Raw genomic sequence first — 13,066 nt, 5'->3', positions numbered from 1 at the left:
GCGGAAACCAAGTATTTTACGATCTTTTCCTAAACCTGACTAAGTATTTTACGATCTTTTCCTAAACCTAACTTAGTATTTTACAATCTTTTCCAAAACCTAATTTAGTATTTTACGATCTTTTTTCCTAAACCTAACTTAGTATTTTACAATCTTTTCTTAAACCTAACTAAGTATTTTACGATCATGTTCTAAACCTAACTAAGTATTTTACAATCTTTTCCTAAACCTAACTTAATATTTTACGATCTTTTCCTAAACCTAACTTAGTATTTTACGATCTTTTCTTAAACCTAACTAAGTATTTCACGATCTTTTCTTAAACCTAACTAAGTATTTTACGATCTTGTTCTAAACCTAACTAAGTATTTTACAATCTTTTCTTAAACCTAACTAAGTATTTTACGATCTTTTCCTAAACCTAATTTAGTATTTTACGATCTTTTCCTAAACCTAATTTAGTATTTTACGATCTTTTCCTAAACCTAATTTAGACAATTTAGACAATCTTTTCCTAAACCTAACTGAGTAGTTTTTCTGCCCAAACTAAATTATTTTCTGGGAAGACGGAAGTATATTTTATCAACACGTGTTGCTGGACTTTAGGAGGAAAAACACATGAAAAACGAGGAGTAACTTTTCGTAAGACGTCATACATGTTATGAATATACATTGCTTTACCCACAATGCAACTCAACCAACCGCCAGCAGTACATTTAGGTGTGTTATGCTAATTCAGCCTGGAGCCTCCAACCTACCTGAGGAGACGGATAGTCTCACTTCCTGATTATTTGTATTTTCAAACTTTCCGTCTTCAGATTTGTCCGACGCTGACTCAAGTGAGATCACCTGAGGACATTTATCGAACGTCACACAGCTCCCACTGGAGACACTTCACTACATTTAAAGCATCCGGACACCTGGAAACTATGAAGTGTAAAACCGTTGGCATCAGAAGATTAGCTTAGCTTAGCATGAAGACTGCAAGCAGGTTGAAACAGTTAGCTTGGATTTCAGATCAAGAAAACACCTACCAACAATTTTAAAGCTCACTAATTAACATGTTATATCCCGTTTGTTAGATCGGTACAAACCAACCAGCTGAGAACATAAGTTTCTGTTCTTAAAGTTCCGGCCTATAACTAAAAAAACACATTTTATATTTCTATTTTTGTACGAATAAACCCAACCAGATATCCTGTGATGCGGCTTCCTGTCCGCTAACATAAGCTAACCACCTTTCGATTGAAACAAAGCAAATGTTTTCCCAAAATGCCAAACTACGGATAAGAAGAGGAACCGCTATAACATCAAAGGGTGGACACAATGTGTGTGAAGTGCAGTTTTATATGAGAATGGAAGGAGTGTGGGAATCTGTTCATTTATTTTTGCAGCTGTGACATAAAATGCTCCCACTAGAGGTTTCTGACCCACCTCCGAAAAATAAAAGAAACTCTGTGAGTCAGTTCATTCACTTCTATAATTACAACCACTAATAGCAGAAAAGAATTTAGCAAAGCTTTCCCGTGTAATGGCTGTCAGGTTTCTGAAGGCTATGTGGACATGAAATAAAAAAGGGCTCTAATAAAATGCGATTGCCTGACTGACTGCCAGCTCTGCACCACATCAGGCCCGTTATCTTCTGAGTGTAATGAAAGAGGAGAAAGGGAAAGGCTTCATGAGACAGTGACGCTTGTAATTTCTGGACACGAGACTATAATCAATGTTACTGGATGCAGATGTGTTGCGTACGGAGGCCAATTTGAGCTGGAGCCCACGCCGGATCGGTCAGGTGACCTCACCCTCTTATTTAAGCCGTTAGTGTGTCAGGCGACAAAAGATAGTAACACAATAACATGTAATAATCATGACCGTGTTCCTGTCTTTTCGACATAGTGTACAGACGCATATCTGAGTGACATTGGTGCGAAAACGTTTCCTCAAAACATGACTAAATACTTAGTTAGGTTTAAGAAAAGATCGTGAATTACTTAGTTAGGTTTAAGAAAAGATCGTAAAATACTTAGTTAGGTTTAAGAAAAGATGGTTAAATACTTAGTTAGGGTTACGAAAAGATCGTGACATACTTAGTTAAGTTTATGAAAAGATCATGAAATACTTAGTTAGGTTTAAGAAGAGATTGTGAAATACTTAGTTAGGTTTAAGAAAAGATCGTGGAATACTTAGGTTTAGGAAAAGATCGTGAAATACTTAGTTAGGTTTAGGAGAAGATCGGGAAATACTTAAGTTTAAGTTTGGTTTACGAAAAGATTGTTTGGGTTAAAATAACGGAGGTGCCTTTACTGAAATACGCAAGTTACGTGACAAATAAATGCGCCTTGACTTCCCGTTGCACACGCCTCACCAATAGCGGTCTCCCGGCTGAAAGACCAGTTTTAGTTTAATTAATACATTTTCGTAGGTAAAGCTACAAATGCTCTAAGAGAACAGCCTGAGCTCCTACGCACAGACACAAGGAAAGAAACATGATTTTACTTAAGTGTTGAAATATTTCTTTTAAATAAATTTGTGGTTACACCAAAAACTGACATTTTCAAATCCTTGTGACTAAGCTAGCTGGTGCTAGCTGCATTACTTGTTAGCTAACGGGATATCGTGCTCCCCTTAGATAATCCGTGATAGTCAGAAGCTTTGAACACTGTGAGCCTTAATGATGTCTTTTATTATAACAACATGTTAAAATGTGTCTTTTCAGCTCTTTTCTTTCTCTCTTATGTGTTATCATTGTTCTATTTTTGTCTTTTCAGATGGAACTCAACCAATGAGATAACTTCTGTTTTGAGTCTAAGAAAGGTTTGTAAGTTAATCTCGATCATGCACTATATATCTTTATTGTGTTTCAGAGTGTTTTTGATCTCTGGCAGGTTTGTTATCCCTGTGGCTCTAACAGTAACCGGCTCCGGCCATTGTCTTCTCGTGAATCATAAAAACAAGCTATCTCGTGTTCCCCACAGATGGTCCCAATACATTCTCCTCCTCAGTACTTTTTACAAGAGGTGGCAGCAGTCCAACGCATGACAGCAGCTCTCAATTAGAAAAGAAATACGCCTGGAAATCAGGATCCGAGTCACTGCCAAGTCCAGTAAATATATAGGAACCTGCGTGAGTGACACTGGTGCAGGGAAAAAATGCTGAAAACACAACATGCTGATTGAGGTAGGTAAGGATGTAATTTAAAGCACAATGAAAGGACACCCATTCAAAATAATGGTTAAACATGTTGCGTACGCTGTGGTACGAGGTTGATAATGAGTATAAGGATATCAGGGACTTCAGGGGCCGCCACTGTTAAAATGGGAATATCTATCAATAAAAGTTAAGAAATAAGACAAAAACAAAGCAAAATGTTTTGAGGCGTTTCTCCAATAGCCACAAGATGCTGGATCTTAGAAAGACACAGTTGTATTTTGCTGACCTGGAACTATTTTGAAGAAGTTTTCAGATCCTTTACCGAAGTAAAAGTACTGATACCGCACTGTGAAAATCCTCCACTTCAAGTACAATTCTGTAATTTTAACTAAAGTACTTAAAGGCAAGTAAAGTATTGATTGATCAGTAAACTGTTTCTCTCCTCTGGTTGTATAGAAGTCTATGCTTCATGTGTTAAAGCTGCATTCTCTCTCCTGACCACCAGGGGGCGACTCCTCTGGTTGTATAGAAGTCTATGCTTGATGTGTTAAAGCTGCATTCTCTCTCCTGACCACCAGGGGGCGACTCCTCTGGTTGTATAGAAGTCTATGCTTCATGTGTTAAAGCTGCATTCTCTCTCCTGACCACCAGGGGGCGACTCCTCTGGTTGTATAGAAGTCTATATAAATGACTCTACTTCTCTTGATGTATTCCCTCAGTAAACATTGTAAACATTAGTTTTTGGTCTCAATCTCTAGTTTCAAGTCTTCTTCAATACAGCGTGATGTTCATTTAGTAAATTATGGTCATTTAGAGTCAAACAGACCATGAAGCAGAGGATGCTTTAGGGCGGGGCTACAAGGTGATTGACAGGTATACAGTGTCTCTACGTCACTCCTCCAGAGTCCAAATAGGTTCAAAAACCTTTCATTCAATATCCATGTATTTGTATTAGTTTACAACATAAATATCTCTGATCCCGATCTGACAGCTGCAAGTGAGTTCCAGGCTTTCATCTAACGATCTCTTTGTCTCGTTGGAATTGAGCTGAAATGTTCAGATGGAAAGATTTAGCGGTTTCCATCTGGTCCTGACGCAGCAGCTGTTGCTCCGATATGAATGGAATCTGTTTATCGCCGCGCAGATCATCGTGTTTTCCTTTTTGCTAGAAATGCAGAAAAACAACTGAAGTGCACATGTGTGTTTATGTGTGTGTGTTTATGTGTGTGTGTGTGTGTGTGATGGTGGTTGTGCATGCCGACGACTCGACTTGCTTAACTCTCGAGTCATCAAAACACACTTTGTCGCACACGCCCACACACATTTTATATTACACCAGTTTTGTTTTTTAACACTTGAATGTGACAATAAAGTAGAGGATGGAGAAGAGAGCGTCTGTCCTCTAGATTGTTGGTTTAAATCCTGGAGCAGCATGGTACATCTGCAGTGCCCTTGAGCAAGGCACTGTTGACTGTTATTGGACTCGACAGATAAGGTGCTAAAGTGAGGAGATTGTTGAAGGAATCGTTCCACATGTTGTATTAGAAGATCGATATGACTTTTATTAGGAATGCCCCGATTAGATTATAAGGATCATAATTGATTAAATGAATCCGATCCTTTCTTCACTGAACTTAACTGCTCTGTTTAATGACGGCAGGAGGCGCTTTCTCTCATTCATATCAATCGTTTAAGCTTCTCAACTTTCTATTTTTGGGACCTTCAGAACATTCGTAACCTAAATAAAAGATTGTCCAACAAGCATCTCTGCAGCTCACGCTTTAACATGTTATATCTCGTGTATAAAACAAACTTTAAATGGGGAGCTGTTGTTGTTTTTGTTTCAGAACCAGGCTAGCTGCTTCCGACCGTTTCCAGTCTTTGTGCTAAGCTAAGCTAAGCTAGCTATCCACTGCCTCTAGCGTCATATTTATCGTACAGACCATGACAGTGGTGTCAATCTCCTCCTCTAACAGGTGTATGTTCTGATGTGAACTTGTTAGGAACTACATTACCCAGAATCCCATTTGCCCGGTGGCAGAAGAGAGACGTATTTCCTAAAACATCTTAACTATTCTTTTAAGTTGCATGATTAGTCTGTTGACTTTCAGACGCACCTTCAAAACAAATCGCAACTTGAACCTGGACTTGATATCTACGGTTTGACTTTATATTTTGACGAGGTGTTCAGCGAATCAACTCTTTTATAAATCCTAAGACCTGCCAGACGAGGACTTTGTCTCGCCGTTTGAACGCAAGCAGCTGTGTGTGTGTTCCCGTATTCATGCTCAGTGAAGCTCAGTGAGGTGAGAAAGGTCTCCCTGTTGGTTTCAGGTGATTGAAGGGAAGCAGAGTGAAAAGACAACGTTCCCTCTTCGTTACTGTAGGTGTGTTATCTTGCTTTTTGGATGATTGGTATTCAAAAGGTAACTAAAGGCGGCGCATTAATTCCCCTGAAGATGTCAATGTAGATGTCAAAGGTCAGTGGTTAGCAGCTCTTATTGTTGTGTTCCTTTTAATTACATTTTTGTAAAGAAAAATATAGAATACCACTTTAAGAGACTTTATTAAAGTATCCAGTGGCGGTTTTGGAGTTGCAGGGTGGTCTGGTGGTCAAATATATTGTCCGGTCATAAAAAAAAAAAAAGGTCACAGGTTTGATCTCTGCCACAACTAATGTGCCCATCAACCGCCATGTGTCCCTGAACTAAACACTGAGCCATTGTGTGAGAGCCCGGAGAGTAAACCTTAGGTTGTGGACAGAAAAAGTTGTCTCGCTTTTTACGGTAATATCCAGTCGTAAAAGAAACCTCTGACATGTGATATATATACATATATATATATATATATATATGTATATAAGTCTGAGCTGAAACATCTAACGTACGCTATCTGCTCCCCATCGCAGCGATGTTTGTAACAAAGGGCTCGAGTCTTGCACTTCCTGTCATTACGATACCTCCTGTTTAAAGTGAAACCCTGAACAAAGATTAGCCTTAATCCGCCGCCTGAGAAATCCATTTTTCATACGGCTGGTTATCGTGTCGGGCCGCGCGTCTCAAAACCGAGACCACATGTGTTCGTTTTAATGTGAACCAGACGCGTGGATGCAAGCAGCCTCTCTGTGTGGAGAGAGACGCTATGAAATATGGCCCTGGAGGAGGGAGGGGGGCGCAGTGGGGGTTATTAGTGGAGTTTGAAGGCACTAACCTTCGTTCTCTCTCATTCTAGCGTGACCCCGGGTGACCTCTGGCAGGGCCCGCCACAACAAAAGGGGCCAAAGGGGAGACGGCGGGAAGAAGGGGAGATCAAAACAGAGCCAGAGCCGAGTGCTGCTGCTACTGATGATGATGATGATGATGTTGATGATGATGATGATGATGATGATGGTGATGATGATGATATGATGATGATGATGATGATGATCTAGTTCACATAGCAATGAAAAGATACGTTGTGTCGCTGGAGGATTTGGCCGAGTGGAAGCATGTAGATAGAAAATAAAAGTGGACCTAAAATTGAACCTTGTGGTACACCACAGGTAATGTGAGTCGTGGAAGACGAGTGATTACCTATGGTGACCGAGTACGATCTTTTTAAAAGGTAAGAATAAAACCAGCCAAGTGCAGTGTCCTTGATGCCAACCCAGGTTTTGAGGCGATCGATTAAAATGGCGTGATCTACAGTATCAAAAGCTGCACTAAGGTCTAAACGAATTAAAAGGAGCTCTCCCCCCTGTCTGCTGCTAAAAGGAGGTCATTAGTTACCTTGAGGAGGGCAGTTTCTGTGCTATGAAGTGCTCTAAAACTGAAATTTCTCAAATATGTTGTTATGATTCATAAACTCTAGGAGTTGTGTTGAAACCACTTTTTCTAAAACTTTTGATAAAAATGGAAGTTTTGAAATTGGCCTAAAATTGGAAACGATTGTACGATTGCATGTTTAAAAATCGATGGGAAAGTACCACTTGCTAAGGAGCTATTAATAATTAATAAAATACTGGGCCCTAGAGTGCCAATAACCTCTTTGAGAAATTTAGTAGGAATAAAATCAAGGCTGCATGTGGCTGATTTCATGTGTGATATAAGTTGGCATAAAAAGGGCAATGATACACGCTGAACATGACTAAAATAGTTTTGAATGTCCCTACTGGCATGTAAAACTCGGGTTGGGGGGGTAATTTGTTGTCTTATTTAGTGTAATTTGTTGTCTATTTAGTGCCCTTGTACTTGTTATTCTTTTCCTAATGTACTAAATGACTACACAGAGTAGTTGCATTAAAACCCTTCAACCTTCCTGTAGTTCATAAATGTCAATAGTAGTATTATGGAAAAACAGTCCCATCGTGGACCCTGTTGACCTCATCCTTTCTTTTGCATTCCAGGTGGAGCTGAGAGAGTTTCTCCACCACAAAACAAGCTTTTATTGACCTCTGCTGGTGACGAGGAGGAGCTGCAACACACACACACACACAGAGGAAATGAAAAATACCCAGCATGCAAATCTGTTCCTCTGAAGTGGATGTAGCTGCATATGAAAATAGGAATTCCATATCTTCCACACTGCAATGAAAAGCTTTCATTTCTCCAGCATTTCATGGAGATTAATTTACATTTTCATTATTTGGTTTATTTGGTTTTATTTTGGTTTAATCCAGACTAATTCTAAACGTTTTCTTTATGTTTGAAAAGGGAAAACTCTTAACAAGCAGTCCTTGAATGCAATTATATTAATATTCACATTATTATATATATATGTATATTATATCATATTAAATTATATCATAATATATTATATCATATTATATTTATATTCAAAATATATCATATTATAATATATCATAGAATAATATATTATATTTATATTATATTATAACATTATACAACATTATATTTAAATTCACATAATATTATATCATATTAAATTATATTATATCATATTATATGGATATTTAAATTATATCATATTATAATATATCATAGAATAATATATTATATTTATATTCTATTCTAAGATAATATATCATAGTATATTATATTATATTCACATTATATTTCATTGTTCATGTGTTCATTGTTCATGTGTTCATGTGTTCATGGTTCATTGTTCATGTTTCATGTGTTCATGGTTCATTGTTCATGTTTCATGTGTTCATTGTTCATGTGTTCATTGTTCATGTGTTCATGGTTCACGTGTTCATGGGTTCATGTGTTCATGTGTTCATGTGTTCATTGTTCATGTGTTCATTGTTCATGTGTTCATGTGTTCATGGTTCATTGTTGATGTTTCATGTGTTCATGGTTCATTGTTCATGTTTCATGTGTTCATTGTTCATGTGTTCATTGTTCATGTGTTCATGGTTCACGTGTTCATGGGTTCATGTGTTCATGTGTTCATGTGTTCATTGTTCATTGTTCATGGTTCATTGTTCATGGTTCATGTGTTCATGTGTTCATTGTTCATGTGTTCATGTGTTCATTGTTCATTGTTCATGTGTTCATTGTTCATTGTTCATGTGTTCATTGTTCATGTGTTCATGTGTTCATGTGTTCATTGTTCATGGTTCATGGGTTCATGTGTTCATGGTGCATGTGTTCATTGTTCTTGTGTTCATTGTTCATGTGTTCATGGTTCATGTGTTCATGTTTCATATGTTCATTGTTCATGTGTTCATGGTTCATGTGTTCATGTGTTCATGGTTCATGTGTTCATTGTTCATGGTTCATGTGTTCATGTGTTCATTGTTCATGGTTCATGTGTTCATTGTTCATGGTTCATGTGTTCATGTGTTCATGTTTCATGTGTTCATGTGTTCATGTTTCATGTGTTCATGTTTCATGTGTTCATGTTTCATGTGTTCATGTTTCATGTGTTCATTGTTCTTGTGTTCATTGTTCATGTGTTCATGGTTCATGTGTTCATTGTTCATGGTTCATGTGTTCATGTGTTCATTGTTCATGGTTCATGTGTTCATTGTTCATGGTTCATGTGTTCATGTGTTCATGTTTCATGTGTTCATGGTTCATGTGTTCATGTGTTCATGGTTCATGTGTTCATTGTTCATGGTTCATGTGTTCATGTGTTCATTGTTCATGGTTCATGTGTTCATTGTTCATGGTTCATGTGTTCATGTGTTCATGTTTCATGTGTTCATGGTTCATGTGTTCATGTGTTCATGTGTTCATTGTTCTTGTGTTCATTGTTCATGTTTCATGTGTTCATGTTTCATGTGTTCATGTTTCATGTGTTCATGTTTCATGTGTTCATTGTTCTTGTGTTCATTGTTCATGTGTTCATGGTTCATGTGTTCATTGTTCTTGTGTTCATTGTTCATGTTTCATGTGTTCATGTTTCATGTGTTCATGTTTCATGTGTTCATTGTTCTGCATTGGTTTATCACAGTTCTCCCGCACGCCGCAGTAGTCTGATGAAGTTTCGCTCCACTGGTTGTTTCAATGCTGTGTAACGCCTTTAAGACGTACTTCATGCTCGTAGTACTTTAATGCTCGTAGTACTTCATGCTCGTGGTCCTCCGGTGATGAGATAACTCCAGTTTACAGTGGTTACAAATAGCTTTGCTTTTATTAACTACGCCGTCTGGTAGAGATTTTAAATGAAAATGTACATTTAAAAGTGCATTTCTCCATGTCCTCGGTCAATGTGCGCAGCAGCATTAAGCCCCTCCCAGCGTTAAGCCTCTCCCAGCATTAAGCCCCTCCCAGCGTTAAGCCCCTCCCAGCATTAAGCCCCTCCCAGCGTTAAGCCCCTCCCAGCATTAAGCCCCTCCCAGCGTTAAGCCCCTCCAGTGTTAAGCCCCTACAACAGCAGGTGTCGTAGTTTTCCCATTTAGCGGGATGTAACTTTAACCTTTTCAACTATGTTACAAACGCATCACGACATTATTGTCGGCGTTAATGGATTGCCCAGCCCTAATTATAATATATTATATCATATTATATTTATATGTACACTATATTATATAATAAGAATAATATATATATATATATATATATATATATATTTATATTCACATTATATCATATTATATCTCTGAAAAGTCTTCATTGGTCAGTTTGTCTGAATAGTAAAGCACTTTCCGTGCGGACCCTGAACGCAGCATTCTCTAACGGTTTTATTTTCCCGTCTTGAATTCTTTCAAAATAAATACCCTAAAAAGCCTTTTTAAAAGCCTACAGTTGGATACTAAAAACGTTGAAATACAGCTGGAGAAGACAAACACAACTATGGCGGATTTAATCGGTTCCAAGGACGACGAGAAGTCGTTATTATTGGCACACATTACATATCTGGAGGAGCAGATTGAGAGGTGAGACACTGCTTCTCTTCTGCGGGAGGTATCGTTACGTCCTGAAGAGTTCATTTAAACAGATAATGATGTATAAAGTAAGATACATGCTCTAGTTGTATCTTTTAAACTTCGTAAATGTAACCAAACTGATACAAATATAAATGTTGTGTAGCTCATTTTGTGTCTCTAAGATGTTTCTTCATGACATTTAAATTAAAAATACAAATAAAACTGTTGGCTGATTGGAACAAAGATAACTAAAATGTTAGGTCACAAAATAATAATACAATATAATAATAATACTGCATTAAAGTGTAAAAGTAAGTACAATAAAACACTATAAATGATGTAACTAATGTAACCAAGCGTTGTGGGTTCGTGTGTGAGGTTCACTTATAACCGTTTTTTAAGGTATAGTCTGTTATTTTTATGTATTTTAGAGCAGCTTTTTCCTAATGTGATTGGTAATTTAAATGATTTCAGTTCCTGTTCCACTCTTTTGCAGATCATTACGTGATGTGTATCAAACTGTTTTATTTAATATATATATATATATAAAATAGTATACATATACATATATATACTGTATATAATAAATAAAATTGTATATATATACTATTTTATTTTATATATATATATGTGTATGTATATACTATTTATGTATAAGTATATATATGTATACAACAAATAGTATATACATATTTGTATATACATATATGCATATCTATATATATACATATATATGTACATATATTCATATATATATACATTATATATATATATATATATGCATATACATATATATATGTATATATATATATATATATATATGTTTATAGATATAAATATATGTATATCTATACACATACATATCTATGGTGGTGGATGGGGCTCATTTAAGTTGATCTTGTTTTACTAAATAAAACACTCAGTGCAGTCTTTTGTATCACAAACCCTCATCTCACCGACAACATTGAACGCGTCTTCGACCCGCAGGTGTCAGCAGGTCCACGACCAGCGGGAGGAGCGGAACCGGGAGCTGAGCTCTCGGTACGACGCGCTGGAGAAGGACAAGAAAGAGTGCATCGAGCACCTGAAGCAGCGCGTGCACGCCAAAGAGAGGAAGGAGGACGAGCTGGAGCAGCAGCTGCAGCTGCAGCCGCTGGTCGCTGCGCAGGCGCAGCAGGCGCTGCCGCTGCAGCTCAGCCTGGAGCTGCAGCGGCAGCGGCAGCGCTGCGACGCCCTGCAGTCAGAGATCCAGGAGCGGGGTGAGACCTGCTGCTACGGCCCATGAGGAGTTAGCACCTTTAACTACTTTAAGGATCAAAACAAATCTACAAATATACTCTGTCATACTCCAATTACCTAACTATTTAAAATAAATATTAAGTTAAACATGACATAGTTCCCTTAATTTGTTATTTTGTTATGCATTCAGTTTTAACACATGAAGCATAGATTTCTATACAACCAGAGGAGTCGCCCCCTGGTGGTCAGTAGAGAGAATGCAGCTTTAACACATGAAGCATAGACTTCTATACAACCAGAGAAGTCGCCCCCTGGTGGTCAGGAGAGAGAATGCAGCTTTAACACATGAAGCATAGACTTCTATACAACCAGAGGAGTCGCCCCCTGGTTGTCAGTAGAGAGAATGCAGCTTTAACACATGAAGCATAGACTTCTATACAACCAGAGGAGTCGCCCCCTGGTGGTCAGGAGAGAGAATGCAGCTTTAACACATGAAGCATAGACTTCTATACAACCAGAGGAGTCGCCCCCTGGTTGTCAGTAGAGAGAATGCAGCTTTAACACATGAAGCATAGACTTCTATACAACCAGAGGAGTCGCCCCCTGGTGGTCAGGAGAGAGAATGCAGCTTTAACACATGAAGCATAGACTTCTATACAACCAGAGGAGTCGCCCCCTGGTGGTCAGGAGAGAGAATGCAGCTTTAACACATGAAGTATAGACTTCTATACAACCAGAGGAGTCGCCCCCTGGTGGTCAGTAGAGAGAATGCAGCTTAGACCACATTCTGGTGTCAAAGGTTAATGCTTGATGGCGCTCCGTGAAGGTGTGAAGTGTGGATGAAGATCTGTCGGCTGCAACACCTCAGGCCTGACCCTGAAAGGTGTGCTGGGAGGCCTTCCAAGCATCTCCTCGTTGACTGCTCCTCTCTTCCCCTCAGAGGCAGAGTGCCTGAAGCAGCTGAAGCAGCAGGAGGTAAAGCAGCAGGAGCTGAAGGAGCAGCGGATGCAGCAGAAGTTGGACGCGGAGACTCGGAAGAGGCGGCACGCCAGAGACGTCGAAGAGCTCAAAGCGGCCATCGACAACCTGAAGACCGACACCGAGCCGGAAAGGGAAAAGTAAAAAGCCCGGTTCATTGTTGATTCAATCTGCGGGGGGGTGGGGGGGTGGGGGGGGTGGGGGGGGGGGGTCGCTGATCTTCTCCTTCTCATTCGCCGCCTTGTTGTTCCAACTCTCAGGAAGATCGCGGTGACTAAGGTGACACTGGACGGATCCGTTGAGGGGCGGGCCGAGCAGATCCTCCAGGAGGGCCGAGACCTCACGGGCGAGCAGAGCGAGTGTCTTCGCTTCCTGCTGGAA

At 39.0% G+C, this 13,066-nt stretch overlaps 1 protein-coding gene across 4 annotated transcripts in view; it reads left to right on the top strand.

The window, feature by feature from the left end:
- The first annotated feature begins 10,348 nt into the window (after positions 1–10,348).
- The window catches only part of LOC117736838 (trichohyalin-like), a 6,667-nt gene continuing 3,949 nt past the window's right edge, over positions 10,349–13,066 (top strand). For 2 of the 4 annotated variants that reach the window (XM_034542437.1, XM_034542439.1), the window contains exons 1-4: positions 10,355–10,477; positions 11,456–11,727; positions 12,648–12,825; positions 12,946–13,066. The exon at positions 12,946–13,066 is cut by the window's right edge and continues 126 nt beyond it. In XM_034542437.1, the coding sequence (XP_034398328.1) occupies positions 10,395–10,477; positions 11,456–11,727; positions 12,648–12,825; positions 12,946–13,066 (654 nt within the window). In that variant the 5' untranslated portion in view covers positions 10,355–10,394. Of the gene's footprint in view, positions 10,478–11,455; positions 11,728–12,647; positions 12,826–12,945 lie in introns of all 4 variants that reach the window. The other 2 variants (XM_034542436.1, XM_034542440.1) reach the window with 2 other exon arrangements.

Source organism: Cyclopterus lumpus, chromosome 9 (assembly GCF_009769545.1).
Source record: "Cyclopterus lumpus isolate fCycLum1 chromosome 9, fCycLum1.pri, whole genome shotgun sequence".
Lineage (NCBI taxonomy): Eukaryota > Metazoa > Chordata > Actinopteri > Perciformes > Cyclopteridae > Cyclopterus > Cyclopterus lumpus.
The sequence above is the reverse complement of the archived record's forward strand: the minus strand, read 5'-3'. Positions and strand labels throughout refer to the sequence as shown.